At 35.9% G+C, this 12,635-nt stretch overlaps 1 protein-coding gene across 2 annotated transcripts; it reads right to left on the reverse strand.

The window, feature by feature from the left end:
• Positions 1-2,512: 2,512 nt before the first annotated feature.
• Positions 2,513-4,594, reverse strand: LOC116418106 (tol-Pal system protein TolA-like). 2 transcript variants are annotated; one of them, XM_031933248.1, is made up of 4 exons: positions 4,120-4,594; positions 2,999-4,036; positions 2,863-2,931; positions 2,513-2,777 (listed from the first exon to the last, which is right to left on the reverse strand). In XM_031933248.1, the coding sequence occupies exons 1-2, from the start codon at positions 4,322-4,324 to the stop codon at positions 3,612-3,614; spliced, it is 630 nt and encodes a 209-aa protein (XP_031789108.1). In that variant the 5' UTR covers positions 4,325-4,594; the 3' UTR covers positions 2,513-2,777; positions 2,863-2,931; positions 2,999-3,611. The 2 variants fall into 2 exon arrangements, with proteins under 2 accessions (XP_031789108.1, XP_031789107.1); XM_031933247.1 differs by having other exon boundaries at positions 2,513-2,780.
• Positions 4,595-12,635: the final 8,041 nt, after the last annotated feature.

Genomic DNA, 12,635 nt, shown 5'->3' on the forward strand with positions numbered 1-12,635 from the left:
TAATACTAATAAATATAGAAATCATATACTTTGTTGTTACAAAATAATAAAATAAACAATGGTCATACCATACTAATAAAAACAAATAAATAAATAGTATCACGGAGAGACGATAACGTCTACATAGTCATAAAGTTTTAAATATAGAAATAATAATAATAAAATGTTTATAAAATGAAAATGTACCTTAAAGTGCCTTACTGTCATCTCGGCACTCTCTAAGAACTTGCCATATACGCTCCATTTGTCGAGCGTCTAAGTTGAAAAAGTTTCTCCGCTATGGAAAACCATTTTCTTAATATTAAAAACAATTTTCCAATGAAATATATTAAGAGATTTTTTGTAAAAAAAAACTTACCAGAAGCTTCATATGCTTAACGGCCTTGTCACGTCTCTCTGTAACATCCGAGAGTTTAATCTCAGTTGTCACTGCAGAAAATCTGTCTCTGTTTTAGCTATACGCTGGGACGAGACGAGTCCTTTTCAATGCTTTTCTTTTATTGATTTCTAAGAGGAAGAATGAAAGGGAAATGTGTATGAATATAGGAAAGAGTCAATCTAACCCCTATAGGGTCCGATTAACTCAGGATATCGGGAATTGTTAAGAATAGTCGACCTCTTACGACCTCTTATGATTTCATTCAAAATGAAGTGTGTGTCATAATTGAGGTTATGAAAAATAACTGGCACAAATCTCGAATTCTTATAATTCAAATTACATGAATTATGAGCTGCACCTCTGAAACTGAAGAAAAAAAATTAGGCTAAAAAATTTAGTAAATTCAATTTTTCAAAGTAATTAAAGTGACAACATACCGTCCCGTAAGATGACAATGATCTCGTACTGCAAGTTCATCACCATGGATTGGTTTTCGACATATATGACATATCGTTGCCCTTCGAGAAGATAATTCTTCCAAGTCTGTAAGTTTTAATGGTTTAGGATTTTTGTAGAGTAGATCAATCTGCTCCCCGATTGATTTCAGCTCTTGAACAAACCATTCTGCAGTTGTCTTTTCATCTCTATTTTCTTGTCTGTATGATTTATAGCTAGATAATCCATCATCATAGCTACATTTTATATAGTAGCCTATGCTGTACGCTTCATGCAGTTGAAAAGCATTTTCATTTCCAGTATGCTTTAACATACATTCAAAATCTGCATAAATAACAAAAGTCACTTTTTCACTCTTACTATAATCTTCAAATTTAAGAATGTTATTCTTAGAGTCAGGCAGATTTATCCGGCAACTATTCAAATTTTTACAGTTATTTTCGTGAGACTCCAATCTTTCTTCATTGTAAAATACTTGTAAACACCTTTCACAATGGTGAGATTTTATATGAGATTTAGATAATTGAGAACACAAAAGCCGGGACATATTTTTAATCCAAACATAGTGGTATTTAGGTAAGCTTCCATCATCATCACGATTATTTTCTTCATATTCGTTTATGTAAAAATCTTGAATCAAGAGCAAATTTACATGTTGATCCTTCTTCTCAGATGTAACATGACAAGGTGATACTTCGAATTTTGCACCATATTGCTTTAGCATGTATACATTTACTGAAATATCATTAAGTTTTTCAAATTTTACAATATTTTTAAGCTTTACTGGAAATTCTATATCACTAAAGTTTAACTTGTCTTCATGCACACGATATTGAGCAACTCGATGGGCGTTACTGGCACTAGGATATATTGCTGAAAGTATAGCATACTTGAAACATTGATTGTCATAATTTCGAACATTGACGCACGCTTTTTTGCGTTCTATATACTTTGGAAGAGGAATGTAAGAAGACCCTTTAATTGGAGAATATTTTTTCATGTTTATACACAAACTTATGATACTTTTAAGAGTCCAGCCTGAGTCCTTTTGAAATTCTTCTAACTATGCAAGAATAGGCTCTTTGATATTGTCTTTAAACCATTCCTCTAAATTCATTGACAAATATATCGTCGCACTTTCACTAGTAAAATATTTAACGTCCGTTGTTTCCTCTCCACTTTTCTGCATAGAAAATTCGGCGATGAAGTCAGAATTAACTTTCACTGCATTATACTCATCTAAGCAGCTCTTTACCTTATCATTAAAGAGCTTTTGTACATCGTTTAAAAAACTATTTTATATATATATATATATATATATATATATATATATATATATATTCGGCAACGTACGTTGTTGTCACCTACTCGCACGCTGCTGTCAAGACGTGACAATGTGTCAGATGGCATAGGTAAATCCGTGAGTCGGCCGAGCCATGCCTTCTGCATGTCCGACGTTTCTAATTATAATAAACAGGACCCTTCTGGCCCTGGTTGTAACGCACGATAAACGACAGTAAGCATGCGTTATAATATACATATCTAAAAGGAATAATGTTTAAACAAGCAGGAAACACAAAATATTAGTGGAAAATTATGTTTATTTATTTTTATTTTTTTACAATTATCTTATCAAAAATGTATTACAAAAATTGATTGAAAAATATCATTCAGATTTTTCGCATATTTGCTTTCTTATTGAACACGATAAGCGGATCGTTGAGCATTTCGTCATGCAATATACGCGGTCGTGCTCGTTGCTGTAGTGGCATTTGCTGTTCTTGTTGATGCTGAAGTTGCATCGGTTGATCTGCTTGATGCTGAAGTGGCATCGGCTGATCTGCATGATAGAGAGGCTGTGGTGATGGCTGCTGTCGCGGAGATGGTGGTGGTAGATCAGTCTTTTTTAAAGACAACGTAAGTTTTCTCCGTTCCTTCTTTTCTGCTGCAACAACAAAACAAAAAAAAATTAATGTATATATTATCATAAAAAATGAAATGAAATGAATGACAAAAAATTATCTTACCTGATTTCTCGCTCTCTTGAGATGATGTGATTGTCATCCTTTTACCACCTATACCATTGATTGCTTCATCTGCAATTAAAGAAAAAATATGTATTATTATTTTTTGAAAAAATTAAAATTTTTTTTTACAACTAACCATCAGATTTCCTCTTTCTTGAACTTCCGCTTTTGTCAGAGCCGGATCCCGACCTGGATCCCGAGCTGGTGCTCGAGCCAGAACTCGAGCTTGAGCCTACACTCGAGCTTGAGCCTGAACTCGAGCTTGAGCCTGAACTCGAGCTTGAGCCTGAACTCGAGCTTGAGCCTGAACGCGAGCTTGATCTCGCCCTTGAAGATTGTGATAGCTTAATCCCCTTGGATGCTATTACGGATCATAGAGGAGGCTGTAAATGCTCAACAGCGCTAACAGATGTATTCGACGCTTGGCAATCAGCTCTCGTGCTTGTCGTACTTGTGCGGTGATCGCTTGGTACATAAGAGCGATCGCTTCTTACAGAAGTGCGGTCGTTTCTCGAAGATGAGCGATTGCGATCGCTTGATGAGGACGGACGTTCAGTTTTCGCAGACGTAGAAGGGCGATCACTTTTGGCTGCCGGCGGAGAGCGAGGGTCCCTGAGTGGCTTCCTAGCTGGTGCTGTGGCTGCGGCTGTGGTTGCGGCTTTGGCTGCGGATGCGGCTTCTGCTGCGGCTTTCGCTGCGACTGCTGCTTTGGCTTCTGCTGCGGCTTTGGCTGCGACTGCTGCTTTGGCTTATGCTGCGGCTTTGGCTGTGGTTGCGGCTTCTGCTGTGGCTTTGGCTGCGACTGCTGCTTTCGCTTCTGCTGAGGTTCTGGCTGCGGTTGCGGCTTTGGCTTCTGCTGTGGTTCTGGCTTTGGCTTTGGCTTTGGCTATGACTGCGGCTTTAGCTGCGGTTGTGGCTTTGGCTGCGGTTGTGGCTTTGGCTGCGGTTGTGGCTTTTGCTGCGGATGCGACTTCTGCTGCGACTGCTGCTTGTTGCTGCGAGTTTTGCTCCTGTGGAAGCTGCTGCTGATGGTGCATCTCTGATAAGGATGATATACTTTTAAACATCTGCATCACACCAATCGACGGAAGTTGCTGCTGTTGTTGCGACTCTGGTGAGGTGGCCGCACCCTCATGCAGCTGCTTCATCGCAGCAGTTAACTCGGCTGGTAGAGCTGAAGAATATAACAAAAATAATTAAATTTAAAAAAAAATGTTACAAATAAAATCTAAACTAATGTAAAAAAATAACACTTACACTTTCTCAAAATGGAATCATCATTAATTCCATTCGATGTCCAGGACATCAACTGCCACGCCACATTAAAGAGATGGACAATTGTTCTGTAGCCGTTGACCTTCTCAAAAGCTGCCTTCATGCTATCGTTGATTCCTTCCATCTTCTCACACTTTGAATTGAAGAATGAACTTGAAAACGAAGAGTGAACTGACTGACGAAGCATGCACCAGGTCCTTAAATATGGTGGACAGCGAAGCTTCTCTTTCCACTTCAATTGCCAAAAGTCCTTCGATTAGCGAAAAATTTCCACTTTCTTCTCATAGAACCTCCCTTAGACACTTCCCATCGGAATTTTCAAATTCTCCTCCCTCTCAGCAAAATTTGCCTATCCCTCAATAACTCGAGTACACAACTACGCTTTCTTGGAGAGAGAGAGAGAGAGAGAGAGAGAGAGAGAGAGAGAGAGAGAGAGAAAGAGAGAGAGAGAGAGAGAGAGAGAGAGAGAGAGAGAGAGAGAGAGAGAGAGAGAGAGAGAGAGAGAGAGAGAGAGAGAGAGAGAGAGAGAGAGAGAGAGAGAGAGAGAGAGAGAGAAAGAGAGAGAGAGAGAGAGAGAGAAAGAGAGAGAGAGGGAGAGAGAGAGAGAGAGAGAGAGAGAGAGAGAGCGATCATTGTTGACTGTCCATATCTTAAATTTTCATGCGAGCGTCTTCAGCACGTATCCGACTTATCTGTGTGAAAATTCAAAATCCTAGTTCTTGAAACGCACACATGAACATATTAACTTGGCGGATAATCTATCTGCTAATCTGCAAGCAATCAGCCAGATGTGTATACTTGCGCGTAGGCTAGCAAGCTGTCGGGAAAATATGTATGCCTGAGCGAGAAGGGGACGGGTCAGATGTGCATATGTACGCGCAGATAAGCATGCCGGGTCGAGGAAGTACATCTGAGTGAGATTGTGAGAAAGGTGGTCAGATGTGTATACGTACGTGCAGGTAAGCATGCGGAAATATGTATACCTGCGCGCGTGTCGGACAAGAAGTCCGACAGATACCCGTATGAGATCTATTGAGCGTAAGTTTGTGCTATGAATAAGATTATCTCCGTATGTAAGCAAGTGGTCGAGGAAATGTGTATACCTGCGCGTTTGCCGCACAAGAAGACTTACAGATACCCCTGTGTGATCTATTGAGCGTAAGATTATCTCTTTAAGAATCGACAGTAATTTCAAGTGTGTGTGAAAATTATCTCTACTCGTGACAATCTAACGTGGAAACAGCTTTGAGGGTTCATCACTTCACGAGACCGAGCAGATGTGCTTATTATTCTTGTTATTATCTTTCAGTATAAACTGTGAGAAAGCGGGATTTATTTTTCTCCCATAAATTTATTAGCTTTGACTGCTATCTTATAAGGATACATTTACACACTTTCCACCACCTTCGCTTTTCACACGTTTCTCGAAAATCAGAGAAGGAGGAGCTTTTCCAAGCAAATGTAGGCGCTTCCCTCTCTTTTTGGAGGGCTGCAATCTTTCCCTGAGAGGAGAGAGGGTGATTTAGTATCTTGGAGAGAGAGAGGGGTGCCTATGTTCTGGGTATGCCTATAGCCTATCTACTAATTTAACTAAAAATATAGTAATATTCTATTGTTTACATTAAAAATACAATAATATTTGGATGATACATCTGACAGATATACTTATTTATTTTCTCTTTTTCCATTAACATTTGTTTAAATTAACGCGTTTGTAAATAGCAAGAATTAATATTTATTATTATATAATTAGTGTAAAATAAAATCTTTCAGAATATATTTTTAAACGAAAATCATGATTGTAAAGTTTCAGAATATAAAAATATAAGCAAAAAGTATAAGCTAATATATACACATTGTTTTAATTAATAATTGTAACAATATGATTTGTCAGAAAATGAAATGATAAGTATATCGGCTTTGTTCTATTAATTTGTATACATATAGCAATTTGTAATAATCAATGATGATAAATAATAATGTAATTCTGATATGAATAATGAATTATGCTAAAAGTTCATAGCAACAATAATTTAGGCATCATCGAAAATATTATTGTATAACGTTTATACCTATTTATACTGCTTAGAATCTATCGATTTAGAAATAACTAATATTAATATAATCGCAAAATTACATCCGTTAATGAGGTTAATAGTCACATGCCAAATTCAAAAATATTTAAAAAAAAAAGGAAAAACATTAAAAGAAAGATAAACGTCGCTAAAAGTGAAAGTTGTAACCGTCGAAATTTTGATGGCCTTTCTACGAACAAGGATGCACGTGCGCGGCAGTTCAGGGCCCAGAAGTCAGAAATCCTTTTTTTTGTACATTTCACAGATGTCCGTGATGCTACGCTCAGACTCTGGGTCGAGATTTCGAATGCTCTTTACAACTAAGGCGCAGATTCTGTCCTTTCCAAAAAAAAGGTCGGTCGGAAAAGATGCACGATAGTATTGAGTCGATGCGGGGGAAATTTGTAGAAAATACGTTGGCGTGTGACTTTTCTTACGCTCGGATATATTATGGATTAAGAGTAGTAGATAGGCTATAGGCATACCAAAACATAGGCATACTAAAACACCCCATCTCCTCTCAGAGTGTTTTGGAACCCGATGGAAGAGGAGGGATCCCCTCTCTCTCTCTCCAAGATACTAAAACACCCTCCCTCCTCTCAGAGTGTTTTAGTACCCGATGAGAGAGTGGGAATAATTTTTCCTCTCTCTCTCTCTCTATTATGTTTTGGAATGCCTATAACGTTCTCTACTTTTTTAATTTTTTTTTTATTTTACTTTACAGTTTTTGCTGATAGAACAATTTCATGAGTTTGACGTTGTGCAATGCTCAGGTCGTCTTATAGCTTGGATTATGATTTGTGCATACTGTGTCGCACTTAAAATATGGTTTTGACGGATAGCCATACTGTTCAATATTGTGAACAGGAAATTTGAATCGTTGAAGCCATTTCTGTTTTAATGCACCCATGACAACAATTTTTGATGCATCATGTAAAGCGTCACGAAGCAAGTTTCCGATTTGAGAGTAGCGATGTCCATCCGTTTTCCACCTGATGCCATGATAATTATGTTTGAGCCATTTGTTTTCCCTTTGCATTCTGTCTGAGAGTTTTTTCCATGAGAAGGGATTTTTGAATGTTAGAACAATAGGATCTGCACTATTTTCCTTGAGAGGTATGATTGCTAATTCCTTTAGAATATAATCTTCTTTGGTTTGCTTGAAACCAGTCATGTCTACTGCATACTCCATTTTCCGATGTAGCCTAGACGAGCTTCTTGACATCTCCACTAATAGGATTGTACTGAACGATGCGATCGTGTAAGATCAGACAATAGGCTGAAGTGTTAGCAGGAAAATCTATTATAGCCTCAAACTCCAGACGTACATCGACAGGAGCGCTCTTGAGAGATTCGTTTTGTCGTGAACAGTCAATAACTACGAGTGGTGCAAAGTTGAGAAACGAAGACTTTGTCAGCAGCGGTTGCGGATCTCTTCCATAGTAGGATTTTTGAAAATTAGCGTACATATCATAGAGAATGGCAAACTGATTTTTAGCTATGTCGAGATTCATATTGTTGTATGGATAATATTGTGAATTCAAGAAAAGTTTCACATTACTCAACTCACAATGGTCAAATCGACTGGCGTATGCAGTTCTCAATGATTTTCTCTTTGTTTGCAGTCCAAGAATCACAAAACGAGGTTATTCCAATTGATTTGATGTTTTCACCGTCCAGACGTGTTTAGTAGTGCTTGGGAGAAGAGGATATTCAAATAACTCCCAAGAATGGAAACACATGGAGATAGGATTATCTTTACCAATGAAATTCAATAGCTGAATTTTTGTTTATTAGATGCAACAACATATGGCATCAACCACTCTATCTTTGATACTTTTACTTCGTAATCTTCATAAGTAGTTACACCAGATGCTACAGTACCTTCCTGGATTATTACGTTCAAGTCGCTTCTCGATCTTGTGAGAATGAGCTCATGCTTCATATTAACTATAATCTTTTTATAGTCTTCTGCAAAACCCAAGATCATACTCAGTGGAATCGCAACGTCAAAATTTCCCTTGTCATCTACGACTGATTTGATATTGTCTTGAATACCAAGCCAGCCTGCATTTTCCAGCATATCATTCTGATTCAAATTAAATGAAATCAATCCTTTCATAACACTGCTCAGACCAACATTTTTACTTTTATCTATCTCCACAGCATTAATCTCATAACGAATTTCATCAAACAGATGACAAATGCCATTGTTGACAAATTTATTTTTAGCAAGTGCTGCTGATCCACCTTTTACTTGCAACTTTCCACATATATGGATAGAGCTGCGCGATGGTAAGAGACGAATGCTTAGAATTTCGTCCATTTTTCTGGAAACAGCAAAGAATTATACACGTGAATTTTTTCCACGAACTTTTAGTCCTAAACTTTTCAGAAACTGAATGCTCTTGCGTGTTAACGGTTTGAGTTTCTTCGGTCGACTGATGACTGGTTGCCATGGTGACTAATTTATATATGATCCAGAATTGTAAACGATGCCCATTATACAGATTTATGTGAAGTCTAATAGTTATTTCCTCTCCTCGAAAATTCACTAAATTTCCATCCTGATCAACAATTTGAATTTGTAGATCATCTATGCACTTGACACTGACCGGTAGATATATGACGTGTGCCGGAACTTCTATGATTTTATATCCCGGAGGCACTCTGGGATAGAACGCATGGATTGTATGAACTTTCTTATTATTGATATAAGCACCTCCAGTAATATTGCACTCAACTCTGAGTGCATTGATTCTCAATATTTTCACTGGTAAATCAGAGCTGTGTTGAATGTTTTCTTCGAGAGTGCGAGGAGCAAAGCCAAGGAGACGGCCTATGGAATCGTGAGGTGTGAGATCTATCGGATGACTGCAGTGAATTTCACTTCTAAGAGTATTGTTGTTAGCTTTCAACGAGAATTCGATTCCTTTGGATTTCAAATTTGCTTGTAAAAATTGATTAATAGCATGAATCTCATAACTGCCAGTAGGAATATTAATAATAATATCTCCATTTAAATGCAGTTTATTATTTGAATAGTCAACATTGGGAATAGAGTTAAATGATAAAAGTTCAACTAAACCCAAGACAAAATTTGTATGCTTCGGTAGTTCAATCGAAGGAAAATATTGCGCTTCTGAGACAGATGAGTTTCCTGAGAGACTCAGAGTGAAGCTATCTTCCATGACTGATCGGAAGATAATGATTCTATTCGTCAGTGAGCACCTCTTTTATAGTCTCCCAGCTAAGAAAAAGAGACAAAGATGGCCACATATAAATGAGTCAAAATTTTGATCTCTTTTATAGTTGTATTTCACTTCTTTCACGTTAAAATACAACATGAGATCTTTAGGAGGTTTAAGATCGACAAAACTATCAAAATCACTTCAGGACCACGTTTGCGATAGCAAACCCAGTGAGTGCCTCTATTTTGAAAGTCGTCCAAGTTTACCACTGCTGTTTCATTATGCCATGGACCATCGGGTGGTAGATTACTTCTCATGAAAACACCTCCGAAATCTGAGATTTTCATCATACGAGCATATTTTTTTAGATCGTAGTCAGTCAGTGCATGATTTAGTAAAGTTAAATCGAAGTATTTTGTTGGGGCGAAAATGGGCTTTTCCAAGCGAGGATGATGTTTGAGCACGAGTGGTAGTCGAGGGCGCCTAGGCCATTTGGGTCGCCTATGAAGTGGATCGAGAATGGAGTTTTTCGAGTCGTCCACTACGGTGGGCGTGTATAGATTCATATATATGTGTGTATATATATATTTTATTTATTTAAATATATTTTTAGTAAAGCTTTTAAAATTTAGTAAATAAAAATTTCCATAAACTGCAAATTTTGAAAATCTGAAAATTTGAACATTTTGAGAAATTTTGAAAATTGTTTCAACAGTTTTTAACGATTTAAAGCTTTAGTAAGGAGATGAACAAAAAAAATGAATCGAGCGGACCGAAAATGGTCGTTTTCGCCTCTAGAGGCGAAAACGACCATTTTCGGTCCGCTCGGTTTCTGATTCTCCGATTATTGTAGGCTCGTTCTACCTATATAGGGGGCGAAAATGGATTAATTGATACATGTATTGTGATCAGGGACTCTCGCTCTACTTTTTTGTGACGCTCAGAAAACCCCATTTTCGGCCCAGTGTATAGGCGCCGAAAATGGTCTTTTTTATGCACGTGTTATGAAAACATTTTTTATAATTAAAAATGATGTATTATTCAACGTATTATTCAACACTTTCTTATAAACCTATAACATTATTTTATATTTATTCATCAAGTATTGTCTGAATTTGAATACGTGGAAGCTGACTTTAATAAGAGTATAGGCGATACCTATTATTGAAAAAAAATCGTTACGGATTTCACAGCCAAAGATTATATTCAATAATTTTTTTTTATTCGTAGCTTACATCCCCTCGCTCACATAGCCGACGAATTTCGATTGGAGTCTCCCGCAGAATAATATATTATCATCTTTCACGCTTGCGAAATGAAATTATTGAATATCTGAATTCAAATTGAATTCATAATTTTGAGATCCCGGGTTCAAGTCTCCACAAGTCCGGAATTTTTACATTGTAATACTTTTGTAAAAGTAAATTTTTTAAGCATATTATAAATTTCCAGTACAAAGAAAGACATCTAATGAATATCAGAGAGCGATAGAGTACGTAGTACGATTATTTATTTTAACAAGAATTCGCGATATATCATATGACAATCAGATAATAGGGAACAGACATGGTTTTGCTATATACATATAAATACTTATATACAGTAGAAAATAGCATAAGAATACGTTATACATCAATTTTTTGCTGATTTAGTACTTCTAGGTCCTAATATGATAAATTAAAAATTCATGTTTGAGTAGTTTTTAAAACGGCAGCTCTCCAATATGGCGGCTCAAAGGATAAAGACCTAACCTAAAGTACGAGCATTTGAGTGCATAAATTCAGTCATCATGAATCTATTTTGATTTTGAAGCATTATCTCTTATCTCTATTATGATTTCGAAGAAAACAATAAGGTTATTTTATGTATTAAAATTTACATACGTTTATACATCTATATATATTTTTATCCTTCGCGCCGCCATATTGATCACGTGAGCTCTCAATCATTTAAATATATTATTAGCAAACTGAATTTTCAAAACAATATTACTTAACAAATATTGCAGTAAAAATCGTAGCTCTTGTACTTTTGTGTAAGATTTATTCTTAACTTTATTTTTAAAAAAGTTTTAAAAATCATGTTTGTTCCCTTTCTTATATGAGAATTTGCGATATATCACATGACAATCATATAATTCTAATATAAGTATTAGGTCGAAAGTATCATACGAGCATCATATAATTTTTATATGATTATCATATGAAAGTCATATGATTATTTTTAGTCGGGTCTATATACTTATATAGAAATGAAAAAACCATAATACCTATGAATTTCATAGGTAATATTATAGTAATATTATATAATATTGTGTGCGATAAAAATCTGACAAGAGTGCAAGAGAAGCCTGATAAAATCATAAGTTTTTGTCGTAGTCAGAAATAGATGTAGCAAAATATAGGCAAATTTTGGTGGTTCGTCATAGTTTTGTCATATTTTTATCTTGTTATCTTTACATTTTCTATTATATGATGGCACACTCGTGTAGCATTTTTGTAATGCATATGAATTATCTAGGGGAGAAAATAAGCGATTTCAAGCGAGGGTGAGGTTTTCAGAACGAAAACACCTCACCTGAGTTTCAAATATCTTTTCTCCCCATCTCCCATATCGTATTTTTTTGACCAAGAGGTATGAAAGGACCCCTTTTTAATGCATGAAAATAGCGTTGGTAATCGTGCATTCTGAGTCGTGCACCATGTAGTTGAGAATTTTTACATCTCGATTTTCAATCAACCCAATCGCTTCAGCGGGGAATAATCAACAGCAGAGTTGAGAACAAATACATAATAGTGTATCTATACTATTGTAACTCTACTTTTTTCCAGAAAATTATGATTTTATACGTTTTTAGAACATTTTTAAAATAAATTAATTACACTTTTAATACAAGTATTTCACACTTATTCACACTTTTTATAAATGTTCAATTTTTAAACCGAGCATACGTTATACAAAATTGTGATATAGAGCTGTTTAAAAAATATATACTTAATTATGATATACTTATTAAAAAAGTGAGATATAAGTATTATAAGATGTCTCAACTACAACTAAAACTCACGTTTTCATCATTATAAAATTACACTTTCTATACTTATATACGAAAAATCGTTTTATTTGCATATAACTTTTAAACTATTGTTCCTACTGAAAATATACAACAACATGAAAATTTATAGGTTTAAAAAAACTATAAAATGAGCCCAAGTAAGTTAAATTTCATTAA

Source organism: Nasonia vitripennis, unplaced genomic scaffold (assembly GCF_009193385.2).
Source record: "Nasonia vitripennis strain AsymCx unplaced genomic scaffold, Nvit_psr_1.1 unplaced0027, whole genome shotgun sequence".
In the NCBI taxonomy this organism is placed as follows: Eukaryota; Metazoa; Arthropoda; class Insecta; order Hymenoptera; family Pteromalidae; genus Nasonia; species Nasonia vitripennis.

Excerpts from the sequence above, each read along its gene's own strand:
- LOC116418106 (XM_031933248.1), bottom strand. The coding sequence starts at position 4,324 with ATGCTTCGTCAGTCAGTTCACTCTTCGTTTTCAAGTTCATTCTTCAAT. Across the intron at positions 4,037-4,119 it reads TGATTCCATTTTGAGAAAGT|CTCTACCAGCCGAGTTAACT; the intron begins GTAAGTGTTATT and ends TATATTCTTCAG.